Below are 23,373 nucleotides of genomic sequence, written 5' to 3' on the forward strand. Positions count from 1 at the left end.
TAAACTTTGTTCACTTGGATACAACAAAGTATATTTGGGAGACTTGTCTTAAATTGTATTCCACTTTATTAGTCTTCAAAAGATTTATGATATTTTCAAGAGATGTACATGATAAAGCAAAGTGTCAATCTTCATGAATACTTTACCAAATTCAGAGGTCTTCTAGAAGAGTGGAAAGTTGCTCGGTCATATTCAACCGATATAGCTCCTCAGGAGAAAAAAATGAAGCCCTTGTTTCAACTATATGTCTTACCAACTTGAAACCTTGTCTTGATATTGTGAAATCTCAGGTACTTGGCTCTTCTGCTAGACCTTTTGGTGATGTTTGTGCTATAATGCGTAAGATTCCAACCATAGAGCCTACATCTCAGCCAAATTAGTTGGAAACCCTTGTCATGTTCTCCCTAGGAAGGGGGAGTGGAAACTATTGTAGAGTAATAGGAAGAGGAGGAAGATATGGTAGTAGAGGTAAAGTAAGAAGTAGTGAGTTCACTTCTACCACGTCAAATTCTGGTGACAATGGGAAATATACTCTTTTTGGCCTCAATAATCATGAAGAGAAAAGTGTCGGAACTTACTTGGAAAACTAGATTTTTCCATGGCAATTCATGCCTCAACTAATACCATAGAAACTACTAAAGAGGGGACCTCAAACCCCTCTAAAGGAAAAATGACTATTACAAAGGAGGATTATGGTTTTCTACGGAAACTCAAAGGTTTAATGGCTACCCCTCAAGGTGCTCCTACAACTACTATTGCTACTACTAGTACATACTCTTTTGTCTCATGTTCTATCTCTTCATATTAGATCATTGATTCTAGAGCCTTTGAACATGTCACTAGTAAAATTGACAACTTAACTTCTTTGTCTCCTTGTACTGAGGACCGATTTGTATCTATTACATAGGGGTCCCAAATCAAAGTTCAGGGTACTAGAACTTCAAATTTACCTTCTTCGTCATCACATGATAATTTTTATTTGTCTTAAAATTCCAATCGAGCTTTATGTTTATTAATCAATCAATAAGAAACTTAATTATTTTCTAACATTCTTTCCTTCTCATTGTGTTTCAGGACATCAAGATGAAATAGCTGATTGGTAGTGGCAATTAGAGAGATCTCTACTTCTTGACCCTTCCCTTCTAACTATAGTAGTAGCAACACATCCAAATCTAGTCTTGGTCATCCCCCACTGCCAAGTTTAAAAACATTGGTTCCGTTCTTTAAATCACATACTAAGTTAAATTGAGAAATTTGTGAGCTTGGTAACGATCACAGGTAGTGTTTCTTCTCAAGCAAGATAAAGTAGTTTTAAGTTCATTTTCTTTAGTTTACTCTAACGTGAGAGGACCCATTAATGTCCCAAATATTTCCGAATCCAAGTACTTTGTGTTCTTTGTGGATGATTATTCTAGAGTGTCATGGTTATATCTAATGAAAGATAGATCAAAAGTTTTTCTATCTTTGATTCCTTTTATGCTATGACTCAATCTTACAAGAAAATCAAGATTTTCAATCAATTAATGCCAAAGAGTATCTCACTTCTCAGTTTCAATCTTTGTGTCTCAAGAAGGGCATCACTTATCAAATTTTCTCTAAAAAATAGGTTTGAGTAAGAATTTCAAGTAAATAACTATTGAATGCTTTTGGTTTTCAAGTAAATACTCAACCAATATTGTAAGAGATATTTGATGGGCTATTTATAAGATTCCCAACTAAACCAACCAATATTTAGGCATTTGGAAAAAGTTGACAAACACATTGATCGGTCATTTAAAAGCTATGATCAATCAATTGCATGTAAGGGCTATATTCTTTGACTCCTTAGGCTTGCTAATCAATCATAGCACCAATCAACAGGTTTTTATGCCTTTCAAAAAATCTGGATTGATCGATCACGACTGATCATGCTCTATGTCCCTATCTGGCATACTTCAATCGATCAAGCCAGTTGGTGTGATTGATCATGCTTTCTACTTCATAATGTTTGGACTTAATATGATGGATCAATCCAATCTGGATGATAGATCATGTTTTATAGCTCATTTTGGTAGGATATTGTCCGATCAATTAAGCCAGTTAGGTTGATCAATCATGCTTTATATTGCTTGTTAGACTGCACATTGAATTATCGATCATTACCTATATTTGAAATCACTTCTAAACATGATAAAAGTTGTCCTAAACTATTCTATCAAGTTTTAAACATTAATATGCATCGACGAAACACGATTTTGAAAGAATGTATCCTAAAGGTCCAAAATTCTTGTTTACCTTTGGATCGAAAGTTGGCTGATTGTTCTCATACATTGCTAGGGTTCTTGAGATGTTTCTACTTAACTTGACTTTTGTTGGATTTCTGAAAAAGAGAAAAACTTCACCGACTTGATGTAATTTGAGAACATGAACCTCTATCTATAATAGAGGAAACAAGTAGAATCCAAAACTACCCTTATCTCAATTACACCCGAAGTTAAACACTAAAAGATAAGTCCTAGAACAATTAAACACCTTTAACTGGGACTCTTCTATGAGATCTCCTCCTGTGAGACTTCTGTCAAACTCCACTATATTTATTATGGCTTTGTGAGACTTCTTGTTGTGAGAGTTACGTAATACTTTTCGTACTAGCTTTTCAACACTCTCCCTCAAGCTGGAGTTTATAACTTCAGCTTGCAATGAAAAATATTCATGGTCTTCAATATTGGTCTTCAATCTTTATTGGCTAATTTTTCAAAGATGCAAATCATCATCATTTTTTCTCCCCCTTTCTTGAATATTTTGGTCACATAAAAATTACCACAATATGTGGAACAAAATACCTATTTCTTGTACTTCTTCTTCTACTTTTCCCCGTCAAGTTGGGGATAAAAAGGACATAGAGACCCAGTTTGGACAAAACACAATGTGGGAGAAGAAAATCACTCCTACCCATACGAAAAAGCTCCATACACCAATCAAATCGGTCATAGTCTAAAATACACTCCTCTCAATTTCAAAGGTGGAAAAAATGGCCCAACTTTAGGGCTTAACAAAAACACTCCTCACTTTTTAAGGATAACTCAAAAAGGAATCACCTTTTGGGTGAAGAACAAAAGACTTGACTCAATTTGGATATTAGGCACACTCCTATACTTTTAGCTAGTGGGGCAGTGATATGAAGTGATAAAAATACAAGATGAAAAACTAAATAAATACTAGAGGAAAACAAGTTTAACTGGAAGGAGGGGAGCCTAATGAGACCTTTTTTTTTTTTTTGTTATAGTAGGAGAGATTATAATGGTAGAACTTAATAAAATTAATCAAGCATAACTTTTATTTAGGGTAACCACAATTTTTCGATATGTGGAAGATACACAACCAAGTAAAAAAAACGCAAAACTTGAAAACAACATTGAAGCAAGATATTGCATACCTTGAATGAACACATCATGGAGTTAAGTCTGACCAAAAATCTCTGATTAGAAGAAAATTTTAGTTAAAAAACTCAGGTTTTAGGAGAAAATGAAACTCAATTCACGTCAATGCATAGAGAGATAATAGGAAAAAAAGGAGAGATTTTTTGTAGAATAGAACTTTTGTATTTCTGATATCAATATATTCCAAAATATAGCTCAGAATTACAAAAGATTTATTGATAAAAAAAAAACTTGACTCAAAGAGCTTTAATTTAATTCCTAATTTGACATAAAAAGATTTGTTCTTGAATCTTTTATAACTTCTTCATTTTCTTTATTTTGTAGCTTGACCCTTGTTGACTCCAATGTGAATATCTCCTTAAATATAAATCGTATTGACATGAAATTTTCTCCTTATAAAATTAGACTTTGATTTATTTCATCCAAATATAACTTGAATTTATAAAATATACTTCATTTGAGAGAAAAAATCTGATAGATTTCGGACTCTGTTATCTGGTCGAACTTAACACTCTTTCTTCTTTGGCCAACAAGACCATTGACCCTTATGAAATTGATATCTCCCTCTAGAAAACTCATATTGAGAATTAGTTTGATAAGGTATAAAATAGACTTATAGATATTTCTTTTGACATATAAATTTTTATATCAAATCTCATTCTTGATGGCTTAAAATTGCTCGAAAAGTGAAGTTTTGTGCTGCTACTCGAACCTCTCTTGCTGTCTGACCTTTGATGTTTCAAATACCGATTTATCTTTGTAGAAAATTCCAATTGCCAAAATTATTTTTGCGTTGGAAAGTAGACTCAACAATACTTTCATAAATATATAAATTTTAGTATGGAAAGTTAAATATGGAGATTAGAAAGCCAAGAAACCAACAAGTACTGGGACAAGAAAGAAAGAAAAAATATAGAATACAAACCTAAACTACTGGAGATGATAGATCAAAAAATGATCACATTATCTGTGGGTTGACCATGTTGAATTTCTAGAAAAGAGAAAAACTTCACTGACTTGATGTAATTTGAATACATGAACCTCTATTTATAATAGTGGAAGCAAGAAGAATTCAATTATAATTAAACTACCATTATCCCAATTACACCCAAAGTTAAACACTAAAAGATAAATTCTAGAACAATTAAACAATTGGACATAAATTGAAGACTTACATAACTAAAACACCTTTAACTGAGACTTTTTTGTGAGACTTCCTCCTGTGAGACTCTTGTAAGACTCCACCATATTAATAATGTGAGACTTCTTATTGTGAGAGTTACGTAAGACTCTTCCATACTTGCTCTTTAACAACTTTAGTCTTCAAGTCTTCAAACTTCTTCTAGGTGTTTCTCCAAGATGACTTGACACTTTTTTTTAGCTTGAGGTCTTGAGATGAATTGTCTGTTCCTTTGCAAAAATTGTTGAAATTGTGTCTCTTGAAGGTTTAACATTTGAAATGCTTAATATATAATTATTAACACAATTAAGTTTTCTATCATCAAAATATGGATAGGAGTCAACCTAGATTAACAAAATGGGCAACCAATAACACTTTCGTTTTAAAGGAAGAAAAGTACTTAATAATAGAAAAAACTAAGTCTTTTCGTAGTTTAACGTTAAATTGTAGCAAAAAAATCATGTCCCAAAATCATATTCAAAGTTATCCTCTAATTTCTTCTTAATAGTCATTTCATAAAAAAAATGTGATTGTCCTTCCAGTTGTTCCAAGTTGGCTTACATTTTGAGCAATTTTGACTTTGCAAGTTGATACTAGGTAGGAACTTTCAGAAAATTTGATCATCAAATTAAATTTCTCTTGGATTTGAGGTGATTTTGAAGTTGCTTCGATTTGATTGGTGAATGCCTCAAAATAGTTCTTTGTTTTGTGATGTCCGGAAATGTCCCCTTGACAAATCAATTTAAGGACTTGCAGAGTACTTTTTCCATTTTCCTCGATAGTGCTAATGATTTGGCAAGGATTCTCATTCGACTTCAATTTTCCTAGAGTAAACACCTTGAAATTTCCAAAATTTTAATCCTCTTAGCAAAAACCAAATCTATGCAAAACTATTTTGAAAAATCAACATGGCAAACTTCCTTGCCTTTTGTTTATTGCCAATCTGACACTTCTTCTATTTTTGTTGTGAGATCAAGTTCTTCTTCATGAATCGTCTATTTTGGATGCAATATCAAAAGACTCCACCTACTTCATTATCTTTCTCTTGGTGTGGATTCCTTTCTCTCTTTTCAAATTTCTCAGTTTGCATAAGCCGATTTTCATGGAGAAACCTTTGAATTGCCAAAATTTTGATCCTCTCTAGCATAAACTGAATCTATGCAAGAAGTTTTTGACAAATCAAAAACTTTGACTTTCCCCTTTCCTATCATCCCATATGTGTAGACGATGAGTGGGCAAGGCAAGAGCTTGTCATATTAAGAAAATCATAAATTTTCCAAAAGAATTGGAACAACGTGGGTGGACCGCAGAAACAATTATTAAGACTCGCGACACCTACAGGTGGGAAAGAATCTAATGAAACCGTAAGCGAAGACGACTAAATAGACGATCCAGAACATGGAAATCCAGCTCTAATGGCCGCCCCACTGGTCACGGCTTCCCCACCGTTGCAGAAAAAAACCGGGAAGACGACAATCGAAGAGCAGATATATGTATGTTTGAAGTCGTTCCATTTGGATTAACCTGATTCGGAATTTACATGTATCAAACACCCATTGATAGCGGGATTTCTTATTTCTGGTCGCCGTATTCCGGACGTTGACGCTGCACTCGTCTTCTCGTTGTTCACTCCGGACCAAAGATAGCTTAACTCTCAAGTTATATTAAAGAAAATGATAACAGGTCTATAAACACGGTTTGAAGATGAATCGTTCTTAAACAAGTATTTTTGAGACACGGGTCGGATTCTGAGAGGTAAAATATTGGAAATAAATAGAGAATTCGGAAGAAGACACTCCGTTGGCGGAGATGGACCGTGACTGAGAAACGACTCTGGTAGAACGAGTTGAGAGGGTCATTAACTCATTCATCAATTGAGAGGCAAGAAAACGCCGTGTTTGACATTAGGCTAGGAAACCTTCGCTTATAATGTTGGCAAGAGGGAGAGTCCCTTTCTTTCAAAATGCACGAGATAAATCACGGGTCAAATTTTGGAAAATTAACAAGATTAATCAAATAATATTTTACAAATTGGCAGAGATACTTACTTAGTAGTGGGTTTTTATCAGCCGCAAAGACTATCTCAGTGAGAGAACAACTTGCATATTTTCTCCTAATTGTTGGTCAACAATAATCTTATAGTATCACAACAAATATGTTTGATAGATCGAACTGGACCATAAGTAGGTATTTCAACAAGGTGTTGGATGCAATCATAAAACTTCACTTTGATTACATCATACGGCCTTCAGAAGGCACACGCTCGAAGATTTTAAGCGGTTCAATGTTTTATCCCTATTTCAAGGTAACATCACTTGTCCTCTAACTAAATAATTTTAGATTAATATATAAAATTATTCAATATTAATTAAAATTGTATAATTAGGATTATATTGGGGCTATTGATGGAACTCATATCAAAGTGAAGATTCCACTTGAAGAACAACAAAGGTTCTGGAACAAAAAGGGTTATCTCTCACAAAATGTGATGGCAACATGTGTATTTGATATACAATTCACTTATATACTTGCTGGATGGGAGGGATCAACAACTGATTCCCGTGTACTGAAGGACGCATTGACTCGCCGAGATAGAATCTTTGTACCTGAAGGTAAATAATATATTTTTATGCAATAATTTTTAATCTATTTTATCTTCAATTATTTAATGTGGAATATAATTTCTATTATAGGTAAATATTATCTAGTCGATGCTAGTTATGCAAATCTTTCGGGATTTTTGAATCCATATCGAGGAACTCGATATCATCTGCAAGAATTTGGAGATAATATCCCTGGAAATGAAAAAAAATTATTCAACCGAAGACACTCATCATTGCGGAATACTATTGAGCATATTTTTGGTGCTTTAAAAGCTCAATTTCAAATGTTGAAAGGTGTTCCTCCATTTTCTAATAAGATCCAGACAAAAATTGTACTTGTTTGTTGCATATTGCACAATTATATACATGGAGAGGATTATAATGATCTATTTGAATTGGAAGATGATGATTCGGGTGGCGAGCTCAGTGGAAGAGGTGATGCGGTCCAATTAGGTGCAATGGATGATACAGACAACGATGATAGTGATGGTCTTGAGGATGAGGGTAGCCAAGTAACAAGTATTCGGAGGCAGCATGCATTAGAATCCACAAGAGCCGCACAATTTCGAGATGTCATAGCGACTTCCATGTGGAATGATAAATGATGGGTGTATCTTATTGCTTTTGAACATGTGTCGTTCATATGTACTAAACTTGTAACTTGATGATTTTAATATTAAAGACAAGAACTTGTTATTTGAATAATCTTTCTTTTTGGTTATTAATAAAGTTGTATATTTATTTATTTAATAATTTTTAAAAATTTTATTACTATATTAAACTTGATATTTAAGTCTGGTAAATAAAATATAGTTAAAGTATGCATTTGATTAATAATTTTTTTAATTTTGTGGAAATATATTATTAATTAATACCATGTAAAAAATCCATCTTGTGTTATTAATAAAATACCTTTTTATTTAATATTTATATTTATTTTTTAATTACTCTATTGTATTAGTGATTTAATAGTGGTAATTAAAATATTGTTAACTCAAGCATTTGATCAATTATTTTGGTTTAATTAACTCATTTTTATAATTAATAAAATCAATGGTTTTAAATTTAATGGAAAAATATTATTAATTAATAATATGTAAAAATATATAGTGTGTTAAAGTTATCATTTGATAGATTTTTCCTGTTTAATCATGCCTTTTATGTTAAAGTATACCATATATTATCAATAAATTAATAACTAAACATATTATATTCGTTTATGTTTATTTTAACGTTATTTATTTATTTTTTATAATTAATCATGTGCACAGTTAATTGGCTCACATAATTACTGTATTAATATACAATAAACAGTAATCATTAACTAATATAATATGTAATTCAATTAATTAGTATATTAATATATTTTAGTTATACATTAAATTAGTTATTCGTGTAGTAATAATGTTTGTTTTACCTAATTTAATATTTAAGTATTATGTTTTAATTAAGTATACTATTACAAGTTCCTAATTCTCTTATTTTCCATATTTTTTTCATTTTGGGGCACTAACTCTGGAAACTATTTTCCAGTGCACATGAACTCGTTCACACTAACATCCAGTTTGAAGATGAAGTTCATATAGATGAATGAAATGATTTTGAAGCAGGAGATGAAGATGAACTTCAAATTTTATGTTTGTTGACTCACCCCCCTAAAAGGATTTATTCAATAGTGAAGAAGCTTCTTTTTCCTTTTATTTTTATTTTTATTGTTATTTTTATCACTTCTAACGGACTTCGAGATGGTCCACGGATAATGTTGAATTATATTATATTATATATTATATATATATAATTATTTTTCAGTTACGACTAATTTTTTGAATGTTGGAAAACTTCTAACCCAAACTCATTGAACCTCATATAATATTATTACATTAAGTGCCATAGCTTTTCCGGTCTTTGTTCCACTGCTTATTTTCTTAGATAATTGCAATGTGTCCATTGGAGACTCATACCTTAAAAAATAATTAGTCAAATTATTAAATGATGTATTCACTATTTTTTTCTCATTTATGCTATCAATTGTGGCATTTTTGAGTATCACGAGTATGACCTTATGTCTTGTAATTTTTCGGGAGTTTATTAAAGGCCATTTGTTGAGAAAATTTCAAGTACACATATATCGATAAAAATAGAGAGAAAAATAATGCACCTCATATATTGAGATAAATTCAAACATGCGTATTTTGGAATCAGAAGAATAATTTTTATTCTTTGTTAATGACATCATGTATAAATATACAATACTTTTATGTTAACTAGTAAATAATAATTATATTACTTTATAGTGAAATACTATGTTATCAAACAGTTGCGGTTCACATAAGTATAATAGATTCTAGTTTGATTTTGTATTAAAGGGTATAAAGAGTAATAATTTTCTATTTGTTTCTCCCATTTTAGCCGGATACTATGTCATTGGCTATGAAAAGTAGGTTACCCACAAAAATAACAAAGTGTTCACACTTAAGTCACCTTATGCTCAGTATAGAAAGACTTGAAACTGGAATAATAATGTCAAGCTGAAATGAGGGGGTTATTTTACCCTCTTTGGTTGAAAATTTGTGGTTTTGGCGTTATTTAGTCGATAATCAATAAATTTCTTAATAAAATATAGATGGCGTTGAGAGAGATGTTTAAATGATTTAACAAACATAATTGAAAAGATTGAATAACATTTGATTATTTCTTATGTTGACATTAATCTATGATAGTTTGAAGTCAAATATGTAAGAAGACTCACTTTAATACATCATTTGACTGAGTAATAGGACTCGAATTTAAAATCAAAATTTGTATCCGTAGAAATGACGACGACAACAACAACAACAAATCACCTCAGTTATATGATCCTAAGACTTCAAGAAACGACTCAACAAGTATATTAGTATAGTTTTGGCGTATTTTACTAGATTTTACTCATTGACATATATGGTGGATTTGCATTTGCTACTCTATCCTCCAAGGAATAAAAAGACATGTTTCTCATATGTAAGAGGGATGGGTAAAAAAACCTTCCGTCCCTTTCTCATTAGAGAAGGTGCTCCCCTTTTACTTGGGGAAGATTAGTAGCTTGCTAGTGGAAGCCCTCTAGTGCCGAGGACTTCTACCTTAGGACAAAAAAGAAAGCAAGTGGACCCTTTCTTTTTGTGTTTTTGTTTCTTTAGAAAAAACTTTCATCAAGAACAAGAAAAAGATAGCTCCTTCTCCAAGAAAAGGGAGAAAGTTTGAAACTTCCTGTTGTTTTCCATATCCTTATCATATTTTTACGCCTACACTGGACTATATGGATGCCAAGTCTTGATGCAGCAGCATACATAAAGGGTTGGGTTAGATTTTGGAAACGCAACTACCTATTTTTGTTCAAATCTTATCTGCGACAAATACCCGTCTGGATGAATAAGAAATGGGTGCGCTGGTCGTCCCTGAGCAATTCAATTTCACACATGATGACTCTCTGGAGTCTGGTGGAATGACGACGTCGGGAGCCTGATACGCTTTGGCAAATGTTTTATATTCCTCGGTAAGATTACTGGGTCATCAAGGCAGAGGCCAAATGAAATGCAGCAATGGCACCGAGAGAGGTTCAGCGAGTAGCAGTCGGCTTTGACCAAGAAGAAGCAATAACAGTCGGCTGTCCTTTTCACAGCTGAAAAGGAATCCCAACCCCCTGCTTTGCCGGACTGGCTTCTAGATGAGCTTCCCTTTCGTGCATTTCATTATGGGCACCCCGCTCCTAGTTCACATTATGGAGGAGGCTAACGAGATCATATAAATACCCAGTTGAGGAGAGTTGTCGGGATTCAGAAAATCTCCTCTTCAGGCTCTTCTCCTCCCTTAAAATCAGAACAAGTTTCTTCTCCTCTGGTCTTTTTTCTAATGGCAGGAAAAGTTATGAGAGCAGTTCAGTACAGTGGCTATGGCGGTGGCGTCGCTGCCTTAAAGGTGATGCTATAAACTTCACTGTTTCTCTTTATTTGATTTCGCTATTTCTTTTTCATGGATTTTTCTTGCTCTTTTTTTGCATCTGCCAAGATTTTGTTATTTCGTTAGTGCTCTGTTCTGGGTTGATAGGTTTTCTTCCCTTATTGCGGAATTTCTTTTAGTTGTGAAGTTGGATCCAAGCCCATTCCAAAATGACTAGCCAACTTATTAAGCCTTTTTACCAACTTATAAACTCAAGATCTTTGTACTCACTAATCCACGTGGGACTATTCTTTAACACTCTCCCGCACGTGTAGGCCCTCTTTTTTATACCTCTACAAGTGGATAATTTGGGTGAAGGCTAACATATGAGTACCTGCTTTGATACCATGTGAAGTTGGGTCAAAGGCCTACAATTACTCTTACAAAATCTCCCTACAACTATTGAACTGATTCTACTTACACTAACGTTCTCGAAAAAAAACAAAAAACCTTTTCGTTTAGGCAAGAATTTAGAGTAAGGAAATGAATAAAATTTTGCTCTTGTTCGATACTTATCGAGAGAGCGAAACTCTTATCATTTTTATTTTTTAGTTGATTCCAAGGGTGAATCGAGTCTCAAGCAGAAGAGAAGATAATTAGAGAATGAATTCCTAAGGGAATTTTTAGCGTATTGGTCGAAAAGAAAACAAATAAGAAAGGAATTAGGACGTATATGTAGGTGTCGTTGTTTCATTGCTCGAGTTAGAAATGTGTTTAGTGTAATGTTGATTGGCAAAAGTATCTGGGCGACTTGGTCCATATGTTGGATCTGATGAGTTAGCGGTAAGATTTGTTTGAATGACAATTTGACAATACTTCCAAAAGAACAGTTTGACAAGCCAGAATCCGGTACCACAGTGGGTGTCTGAACACTCAATGCTCCTCAGCCAGTTCAGGAGGGTTTGGATATGTTGCTGACTTGCTGTATTCTGTTATTATTTACCAATACTTTTATTTCCTCTTTAACACTCACCTAGTTCTTCATAATCATCCCATGGTCAAAGCCTTATGTGGTTATTCATAACTATTACTATTTGACTTTTGCAGCAAGTGGAGATCCCAGTTCCTTCTCCAAAAAAAGATGAAGTTCTAATAAAAGTGGAAGCAGCTGCCTTAAATCCCATTGACTGGAAGATTCAGAATGGAGTAATGCGGCCTTTTCAGCCTAGTAAATTTCCTCATATTCCAGGTAAAGATGAAGCTGAAGGCTTCAAGGCTTCTCTTCCAGCCTTCTAGAAAAAATCTGAAAACTGTTCTTCTGTTTATTTGGTATGTTACAGTCGATTGATATTATCCTTGCAGTTAACATGCAATGCAAGTTCATGAATTCTCAGTGTGGCTTCATCTAATGCAGCTTTTGGCCCCCCTTTTCTGTTAAGAGACTATAAATTTGAAAAAAAAAAAAGGATTTTATCATACAGATTCCAGCTATACATTCTTTTTGTGTGCTAATTCCGTGTCACTCTTCCTGTTACAGTAACTGATACATCTGGAGAGGTACTTAAGGTTGGTTCAGGGGTTACAAAATTCAAAGCAGGAGATAAAGTGGTGGCCATGCTTGATAACTTTGTGAGTACACAGCAAACTCCATCTTGGTTTGGTTCAGTGTTCTGTTATTTGGAATGAATTTAGATTGATCTGGGAATTTTCTATGACTATCTTTAGACAGACAGTATTTTATTCTAATGCATCTTCCTCTCACTTAGAAATGCACTTTACAGAATAAAAACATTAAGCATGCCATGCCCTGGCAGTGCCACCTAAGCAGCCAGTGATAGTGAAAATTTACATAGGTCGCTGCTAACAAGATGCCTTACACCAAGCTGAACAGCTGGCATTTGTTGAAGTTATGAAAGGAGCCCAAAGCTACTCGTTCTAATAAATAACTGTAGGTTTGTGAGGGTTATCTACTTATTATTTGTTCCTTGTTCCAATACGTGGCAAAAATAGAAAATATGAAGAAATAAAAAAAAGGAATGGAATGGTTGGAGTAAGTCTGCCTTTTTGGAATCATCATCATGATTTCTTGGGTTTTATATGTTCAACCAATCTGTAATAGATTTTTAGGTACCTGATGGAATGGGGATCCTGTTCAAATTAGGTTATATTTGACATTCCAATGTGCAAGCAGATATCCTTCCACTTGTTAAACCCAATGTCATGACCTAGTGATTTGTTTATTTTCATGGATGCAAAGTGATGGTCCTATCTTAATCAACTAATTCCATCCCAGTTTGGGGTGATGAATGATGGATTGGCTGAAGTTGTGGAAAACTGAGAGATATTTAGGAGATGGCTGGGGAAGATTTGAACATAATATTGTTTGAGTATTAAAATGAGGTAGACTAACATTAAGATAAACATGAGACAATAAGACAAGTGGCGGATATATTTTTTCTTTAACAGATTGAATGCATTTTTTGCATTCTTTCTTTTCTCATATCTGACATGTCCCAATCTATATTTATGTGACAGAGTGGTGGTTTGTCAGAGTTTGCAGTGGCCAAGGAGAAACTAACAGTTAAGCGGCCAGAAAAAATTTCTGCCTCTGAAGGTGCAGGTATAGTAGCAGCAGGCCTTGCAGCTCACCAGGCATTGATTGCTGGAGGTGTAAATCTTGATGGAACTGGAAAGACCAAAACTGTGTTAGTTACAGCTGCCTCTGGTGGAGTTGGTCATTATGCTGTTCAGCTTGCAAAGCTAGGTGGTCACCATGTCACTGCAACATGCGGAGCTCGGAATGTTGAGTTTGTCAAGGACTTAGGAGCAGATGAGGTTCTTGACTATAAGACTCCAGAGGGTGCTGCCTTGAAGAGCCCTTCTGGTAAGAAATATGATGTAGTAGTCAGTTGTGCAGAGGGTATTTCTTGGTCAATGTTCCAACGTAATTTGAGTAAATATGGGAAGGTGGTAAATCTTCCTACTAGTGGGAGTACCATGTGGACCACTTTTGTGAAAAAGGTGACTTTCTCGAAGAAGAAGATGGTGATGGTGTTCTTGTCTCCAAACGGGAGTACTTTGGAGCGTCTGGTTGGCTTGTTAGGGGAAGGAAAGTTGAAGACAATAGTGGACTCCAAGTTCCCTCTAAGAAAGGCGGAGGAAGCCTGGGCCAAATGCATTGAAAGCCATGCTACTGGCAAGATCATTGTTGAGCCATAAATATGAACTTCTACGTTCTCCTGGGTGGAACATGTATTGAAATAGTGTATTTATGCTACATTTGAACTTCCTTTACGAAGAAATGTGTTGCTCTGTTTCAGTTCTGTATAGCAACAGTGCATTTTGTTGTTTTGGTTGACTATAGGACCTAGATCTTGTGTTGTTTTTGCTGGCGTATACGAGTGAGACTTCTGTATCGATCAAACTTGCATAATCATTTTGTACCTGGTGTATTGTGAGAAATTCTTTAGTTGCAAATTGTTTGTTATTTTTTATTTTGATTATTTTGTGGCTTTGTGCCCAACAAATGCGACAATCAATTGCTTTCTTATCAGTCTACCGAGGAAAAGATCTTCTTTCACATATAATGGTTGCTCTAGATACTTATCAGCTTGGTGAATTGTTTCTCTTTACTTCTTGTTGATTTTTAGGGACAAGAGATCTGAAGGGAAGTAGAAAAGGAAAGAAGAAACCAAGGGAGAGAAGGAAAAAGAAAAAAAAAAAGGGGTATATTTATAGTTGTGTGAAAGTGTTTATAATAACTACAATGCCCTTATGATTACATGTTTCAAAAAGAAAAAGGACATAAGTGGACATACATTAGCTTGCATAATTGCAACTCTATGACATCTTTATGAAACTTCTCCTTATTTACTAACCATGACACCCTTACACACATGGGTGTCTCTTAACACTTGTGATTATGTGCGATGTACTAGAACGGATGGTGCAGTTGTTGACACTCTATCAGAACATGCTTCATCTTCTAACAACTAGATTAGTATCCCGTTCAATGATGACATGATCTAAGATGCTATGCCCCGTAAATGAAATAGCAAAATGCAGATTTGTTTTGACATAGTAGCACCACAAAACAATAGATTTTCAAGCCGGACTCATTTCAGATGATAATGCTTACCTTAGATGGTCATTCTTTAGAGGAAGGGTGAAACCTTTGAACTTTGCTTTGACTGTGGTTGTTGGAGCTATAGTGCTAAGATTGTCATCTCAAAAATTAAGTGAGAAATACAACTAGTAGTCTTTAAGAGATTGCAAAGTTGACTCTGAAATTTGTGTTGTCTATGTTCCCCTAGTTGTAGTTTAAGTCCAAGAACCCTTGTTTGGAAAAAAAATTCACTCAAAAAATTTCCACCGGAAAAATACAAAGAGATTAAGAATCTTGTTGAAGTTTATACACAAAAATAATAATATTAATGAGTGAAAATTTTTCAACGTAGGACGTTGGTTAGGCTCTACAACTTAACACCTATGATTGAACGAAGATTTGCCAGAACTACCAGACCACCACAGAGATACTCCCCTGCGTTGAATTATATTCTGTTGACTAATAAAAGTAAACCAGAGAGTTATGAGGAAGTTGTGCAAGTTGATGAATCAACCAAGTGGGAGTTGGCTATGCGGGATGAGATGGATTCACAGTTATCCAATCAAACATAGCAATTGACTGAATTACTAAAAGGAAAGAAGGCCTTGCAGAATAAATGGGTGTTTCAAATAAAAGACGAACAAGATGGCAGTAAGCGGTACACGGCAAGACTAATTGTAAAGGGCTTACAACAAAAACAAGATATTGACTACACTGAGATTTTCTCCAATAGTGAAATTGACTACTATTAGAACAATGATTGGACTAGTGGCAAATGAATACTTGCACTTAGAGCAGTTGGATGTAAAAATAAGTTTTCTTCATGGTGATTTGGAGAAAGAGATTTACATGATGCAACCACAAGGTTTCAAAACACAAGGAAAAGAGAAGTTTGACATCTTCATGAGTATTATTGGTCTTAAATAGGACCCAAGATAGTGGTATAAGAAGTTTGACATCTTCATGCGAAGTATTGGTTTCTTGAGGTGCCAGGCGAATCATTGCTGTTATGTGAAGAAGCTTGATGACTCCTACGTCATTCTACTGCTATATGTTGATGACATGTTGATAGCAGGTGATTGCAAACAGGAAATATATAAGTTGAAAATGGAGTTGTCCAAGAAGTTTGCAATGAAGGATTTAGGTGCTGCAAAACAAATCATTGGGATGAGGATTACTAGGGATACTGATGTCTTGAAACTGTCACAAGAAGAATATGTGAAGAAGGTGGTGGGTAGATTCAACATGAATGATACAAAACTAATGAGTACTCCTTTGGCTAGTCACTTTAGGCTATCTAACTGAACAATCACCTTCTATAGAGTAAGAGTGAGCCAACATGGCCAATGTGCTTTATGATTATGCTATTGGTAGTCTCATGTATGCCATGGTGTGCACTAGACTAGACATAACTCATGTAGTATGAGTTGTGAGTAGATATATGAGTAATCCGGGTAAACAATATTGGGAAGCAGTGAAGTGGATTCTCAGGTATTTGAGAGGCATTGCAGACTCAACGTTATGTTTCAGAAAGTCAGACTTGGGATTACAGGATTATGTAAATGCCGACATGGTTGGAGACATTGATGGTAGGAAAAGTACCATTGGATATGTATACACATTAGGTGATACAACAGTTAGCTGGGTCTCTAAGTTGCAGAAGAGAGTTACTCTTTTCACTACTGGGGTAAAATATGTCGTCATGATCGAAGCCAGCAAAGAGATGGTATGGTTGCAGTATTTCTTGGAAGAATTAGGTCTTAAACATGAGGAAAATGTGTTGTATTGTGACAGTCAGAGTGTTATTCATTTAGCAAAGAACCCTGTTTATCATGCTAGAAGAAAGCACATACAGGTGCATCATCACTTCATTAGATCGGCTCTTGAGGATAGAGTAATAGCACTTGAGAAGATTCTAGGGAGTCAAAATCCGGCTGTTATGTTGACAAAAACTGTTACGATTGAGAAACTGAAGTTGTGTGCAACTTTAGTTGCACTTCTCTCTAAGGATTGAGAAGCTATTGCTACTACAGAGGAGATATTGATGATGGATTAGTTTCCAAGTGGAAGATTGTTCAATTGTGGAGCCTAATTAATGCTTAATGCTGAGTCATACAATATATTAACTGTTGTTTCATTAAAGGAAGTTAGAGAATTTTACTCTTGTATTGCGGTTGCCTTAATTTTCTCTTTATATTTGGGGTGCCACTATTAGGGTATTATTATTCGAAGGAGCATCATCAGTTACAACTATGAGAGGTTAGAGAAAAACACTTTTAGGTGTATAATTTCTCTTGTAAACTATTTTATCTTCATAATGAATTACTACAGCGGCAGAAGACAGAATGTAGTCTCACCTTGAGGCGAATTTGTATAAATCTTGTGTGTTTATTATGTGTTTGGTTTTCTTTCTTCTGTAATTATTATTATTGCTTTCATTAATTTTGAATTAGGGTATCTAATTCCTAACAGGGTTCATAATGGGATTCATAGGACTAGGGCATTCTTAAGGGGTTTGTCCGATCAAGAAAGAAAAGGGGATACACCCTTTCGAACCACGTCTCTCAGAGAAGAGTTTTCATGACTCTCTCTTCGCGGTATGGTTAGTCTTGGTTAAAACTCATAAAAGATAAATTCTTCCTCAGGTGGGAGCTTTTAATAAGGTAGATGTACATATCCTTCTTCTTACATAATATTAATTTACATAAAATTAGGTCAAAGAGTTTGAACCCAGATTTAATGCACTACTAAGTAAGTGTCAGTTGGCTCTCAAATCAACTCAAAGCACTGTGTTAAAGGCTCAAAACAACTTTTACCATTCCAAAGTTACGGTTTTACATTAACAAGTAATTTCAGGAATGGGACGATTTTACTAATAGAAAATATTCATTGACAACAAGCTAATATCTAAATGTCTAATTAAGAAACGACTACAGACACCAATAAATTTATTAAAAATAATAACAGTCATAGAGATCATTACTAATCATATAGTCCCGTTTAATAAAAAAATTAAGAAAGAAAACAAAACCACTTCCAATGACGAGAGGTGGTGCACAAGCTCTTTTTTCTTGCAACTTCCCCCTTCCTGGCATAGACACCGTCACATCTGTTCATCTTCAATGAGAAAGATGCACCATCTTATTAAGGCCATTTATATTTTACTAAGTTTTGATATGCAATTTGTAAACAGGATTTCATATTTTTAAAGTGTACAAACGAAACACAATCTTATAGAAACAGGAGGAAAATAAACTCATAAACATGCCCAAAAAATCGTTTCCTCTCAACATTAATCAACTACATTTGACATATTATGCAATTTTAAAAGTCTGCTACTAGCAATATTTACACCAAGTTAATGTACAAATAGAACTCTAAAACCAACATTAAAACTAAAAAAATATGCAATCACAGAACATAAGCTAAGAGAGAGAAAGGGGAGAGGGGGCAAATTAGCTTACCTCTGTTCCATTACTTCCATCGGCGACACTCGATTACAAAAAGAAAAACCAAAACAACATAGAAATAGAGGATCAAATCGAATAAAAAACCAAAACTTACCTAAAGGGGCAGATTGCAGTCCGATTCTTTCTTTGTTTAAACTTGGGAAAGATCGAAGAGGTGAAGGAACTTTGCATCGCCAACACCCGATTTTGTTTCAATTTTCTTGAGCCCCGAATCCTCGATAAGGTGATTCCCCAAAGCCCGAATGTTGCTGAATGCCGAACTCCAAAGTTTGAAGCCTCGTTAAGTAACAAGCCGACTCGCGAGCTTCAAAACCGAACCAGGGTTCACTCGAGCTCGGCTCGTTTACTTAAACGAGCCCGAGTCTGATCTCGAATTCGATTCGAGATTGAGATAACTCGAACAGAGCTGACCTCGTGCTACGTGAACCGACTCGATTCGATGCCACCCCTGACGCTAGGTTATAAATCACGGATAAGTGTTATCCTTAATCTGGTTTCCTGTACCATTGTCAAGGATGATCATATGAGAGCTAAAATGTAATCCATGATTATGTAGGTTATAATCACTTCATGTTTCTCTTAAACTTATAGGGAGTTGATTAGATGGTAAGGAGCTGTGAAGAATATGTTACTTGTTCTATGGATATATGATGTCATTTCTTTTAAATGCCAAAAACTTGAGTTTGTTCTTGTTATCAGTTTATTTTATGCCTTCGTGCAGGTAAAAAAACTATTCATCAAGTAAAAGGCGATTAACATGGATAAATCGTGCAGGTAAAAAAACTATTCATTAAGTAAAAAGAAAAGAGAGAGAGTGTGAAACTGCAAAGTTCTACATAAATGTGATATTATGCCCTCTTTTCTGTTTTCTCTCTTTTTTTCTTTTTTTTTTCTTGAACATTTGCTTGATTGTGCTTATACATACAACAAAAGGGGCCATCTTGTCTGTAAGTAGATTCAGTTAAGTTATTATGGTAGAATTTGAAGATATCAGCCATGTTTGAGACTAAGTTTTTACTCAATTTACTGCAGTAGTGGTTGTTTATTAATAGCACTACATTGCTTAAGTGACTACCTTTCAGTATCTTGTCAAAGCTGATAAAATTTCTCCAGATTGTTCCCCCCCTGGTAGTTGGTTTCGTTCAACTTTGCCTCCTCAAGTTGTGTTTGAATCATGTTTCACAGGCCTTTGGGTCGGCGGCGTAGTACAATCGACACAACACATGGGAACAGTTCTATGTTTACTGGATATGCCCTTTCGTAGGAGCAATTCTGGCTGCTACTGGGATGTTTGCGTATTAAACGGTTTCATTACAGTCTCTTGTGATGGTTTTCAAGCTTTCTTTTTAATTTTTAATCCTCCAATCATTTTGATGCCCTGCCCTGTCAATGGTCGAATTCCTTGTTTTTTTTTTTTTTTTGGAATTGCTCACTTTCAAGTCAGTGTTCTTGGCATTTGTGATTTTTCAGCTGCAATAACAAACTAAACTTGTTTGTCTCAGCCAAGAGGATTGTGGAGCATTTCTTTAGTTGGAAAACTCTGCAGTTATCTTATACCATATTGGTGGAGTTCCAAAATAGGTAGATTGAACCAAATTACTCAGATAGAACTATGGAAGATGCAAGTAATTTGAAGGCACAACTTAGGTTGAGTCCTAGGATTGGCCAAATATCATATTGCTTTTTTTTCTATTCTCATTCTAACATGTATCAGAGTGTCAATCCTAAAAAGTAGACAAAGATGGGTTTTCCTTTCTTTTTGGCCTTTTTCCCAATCTAGCAAGCTCTGAGAATTTCCTAGCTTATTCTTGCCCCTTGAGTCTAAGCAGTGTTTAAATTGATAGAAACCTTTACTTTTTTTTTTTTTTAAAAAAGCCCAACTTTTTCTGCTATTTGTTTATGTTGAATGATTTTGAATCTTTTCCAAAGGTCGAATCTTGGTTTTCGGTCGGCCTTGATCTACTCTTCTTATTAAAATCAGTCAGAAATTCTAGGTTGTCCAAGATTTTTTCTGAAAAATTATCTTCAATTTCAAGAAATTTGTAATCTCACAAAATTTCTTTCAAAATTCAGAAAAAAAATTAAAAATTTCAAAAGATATTAAAAATATCAGTCAAAATTCTAGGTGTAGTCTCATGAAGTATCATCATTCCCTGTTTCCGTTTGAAAGATAAAAGTAGAAAGACAAGAAGGATGCTCTTTGTTATCTTGCAATATCTATTATTGTGGTTTATTTTGGAACTCATGAACCAATTCAATTTTCCATTTGAACCTTCTTATTACCTTGATTTGGTTAGAACTTATTCTAGGGAATACATGTCTATTTTGTCATGGGATTTTATTTAATCTTTTTTGTTGAATATCTTGGATCATTCTCCCTGTTGTGGGTCTATTCAGTAATTCTTTTGTGCTTAACAAGTTGTGAAGATGATAAAATTACCTATATTGATCCAAAATGGTTTTTCTATTAATTCGTTGTTATTACTGTTTGCGATTGATTTTGAGTTTTACATATTAAATCACCTATTTCCTATATTTTGTAGTGCTCTCCATAAGAGAAATGAATTCATGAAGCAGAAAGATAAAAAGGAGTCAAACCTATGGTAAAAAAAGGAGTAGAGTAGTCAACCCTAACAATAGTATAGCTCAAAATCACATTGGTTCTATTACAATACCTACCTAAACAATTAGGAAACATTCTAAGTACAAACACATAGAAAAACAATTAAAACTAGTCAATAGTGGCCAAGGGTTTCTTGCTTAACACTTAGGCTCACAATAGTCTCTTAATAGGTTGATAAAAACTACTACAAGTATGAAAGGTTTCATAAGTTTCCTATGTGAAACTACAAATCTGATTAGCAACATGATGAAAATATACTAACTGATTCTTCAAATGTTAAACTTGAACTTCACAATTTAGTTTTACAGGCTAAGTCTAAGGCACTTTGCCAATCGATGCACCATGTGTATGGCAAATAAAACTTGGAAAAATCAACCTATTTTGAGCTATAAATGGGACATTTTATCCTTTTGTAAAACTTGATGAGATCTTGATAAAAGATCAGAAGAAAATACTTAATTTTTTTATTATGGTACTAAACATTTATATAGGTCACTTGAATATTTCGGAGACCAATGGAGGTTGGGTTGAAGTTTGAAATTGTACTTTATGGTAGTTTCAAGTCAACTTATTTGATTAAGAAATGTCATTCAATTAAGTTTTTCAACTTTTGAAGACTTATGTTCAAATCTTATTTGAACAATCTAATCTTGATGGAGCTCATTTCTACTCAAGACTTCGTTTCTTCAAATATTGTTCGAACACTTTCTAGATTTCTAAGTTGTTTCCTTCTTTCTGTTCAAAACTTAACCAAATACTTGATATTGGATTGGATGACTTTCTTGTAATAGACTTCTAATGACGGAACACGATTGATCGATATATTTTGACCAACTAACGTTTTTTTCATGAAACATTTTGTTGCCAAAACTTGTTGGAACAAAGAATATTGTTCAAACATCCTTTCTCTAGTGCCTTTTCTATTTTAAAGTTAAGTTTGAACATAAAAACTTGTCTGAATAGAAAATGTTGTAGAATGTTTTTGTAATTTAAAATATTTCTATTTTAAAATTATTTCTAGGCACCTGATTGGTTTCAAATGTTTGTTATTATTGATATCATATTGAATGAGAATTTTGAGGCCTAATGGAGATCCTCATATTGCAAAAGGAAGAGGAAAAATGTCCCATCGACGCCCCTAATAAGAAGGCCTAAGTGGCTTGAAGACCAAAGAATTCATCCAAATAATCTCATACTACCACTATCATCATATTAAATTGCAGGTAAACAAAAAAAATAAAGGTGGCACTTGAAGGATGCCAATAGAAGCAAATAATAGAAAGGCCACACTGAAGAAAAGGCAAGCGAAACCCTTGCTACCAGAATAGACGTGCCTAGAATGTTGGACTAATGATAAGGAAAGCTAATGATATAGTTATCAATGTCTAGAAGATTGGAGGATGTTGGGAAGACCAACAATTCTAACTCCTGCATGTTTTGTTGGATAGTTGAACACCCCAAAGAAAAGTGTTTTGTTTTGAAAGACAAAACCTTGAAACATCATTATCGATATTAATAATGATCTTGTCACCTCAAACCCAATGCACACAAAAACATTAGAAAAGTTTCATGGTAGAACGGTACTAACACAGAGTAGAAAACATAAATGAGAAAGTGAAGTCACATTTCAAAAAGTTTAGCTCATTCCATATTATGGTCATCATTGAAGAGCCACAAAATGCTATTTCCACACAAGTCATTCCTAAGGAGTCAATTAACCAGTGCACTACCTTTAATTAGAAATGGTGATGAAGGTTTGACTCCAATAATTAACTTGCCAAAGGACTTCAAAGCGTTCGAAAGATGCAATAATGCAAGGCTCACAACAAAGTAGGATGTGGAAGAAGCATAGGGTGGCACCGACACCCGATAAGGCATATTTATGAAATAACCTTGACAAAGGCAAGAGATCACACATGTGGACTACATACTTGAATGACTCACAACACTAGAGACCATCCTACAATTACTTTGTCACTCTCCTGGCCCTGTCACACATAATCGAAGGTCAAATATTTCCATCAAGCATGTACAAGAAAAGGCCAACTACAAAGTTGAAGC

At 34.3% G+C, this 23,373-nt stretch overlaps 2 protein-coding genes across 2 annotated transcripts; both read left to right on the top strand.

Moving 5' to 3' along the window:
• Positions 1–6,754: 6,754 nt before the first annotated feature.
• On the top strand, positions 6,755–7,807 carry LOC137963057 (uncharacterized). Its single transcript, XM_068810241.1, has 3 exons — positions 6,755–6,904; positions 7,028–7,160; positions 7,476–7,807. Exons 1-3 carry the CDS (start codon positions 6,755–6,757, stop codon positions 7,805–7,807), a joined length of 615 nt encoding a protein of 204 aa, XP_068666342.1.
• A 2,771-nt stretch (positions 7,808–10,578) lies between these two features.
• LOC137963662 (chloroplast envelope quinone oxidoreductase homolog) lies at positions 10,579–14,611 on the top strand. Its single transcript, XM_068810821.1, has 4 exons — positions 10,579–11,153; positions 12,222–12,363; positions 12,652–12,743; positions 13,650–14,611. Exons 1-4 carry the CDS (start codon positions 11,088–11,090, stop codon positions 14,331–14,333), a joined length of 984 nt encoding a protein of 327 aa, XP_068666922.1. The 5' UTR covers positions 10,579–11,087; the 3' UTR covers positions 14,334–14,611.
• The last annotated feature ends 8,762 nt before the right edge of the window (positions 14,612–23,373 follow it).

The sequence above is a fragment of the Aristolochia californica genome, unplaced genomic scaffold (assembly GCF_029961685.1).
Source record: "Aristolochia californica isolate CCGP_79_NKW_82.1479 unplaced genomic scaffold, dmAriCali1.0.hap1 SCAF_4, whole genome shotgun sequence".
Lineage (NCBI taxonomy): Eukaryota > Viridiplantae > Streptophyta > Magnoliopsida > Piperales > Aristolochiaceae > Aristolochia > Aristolochia californica.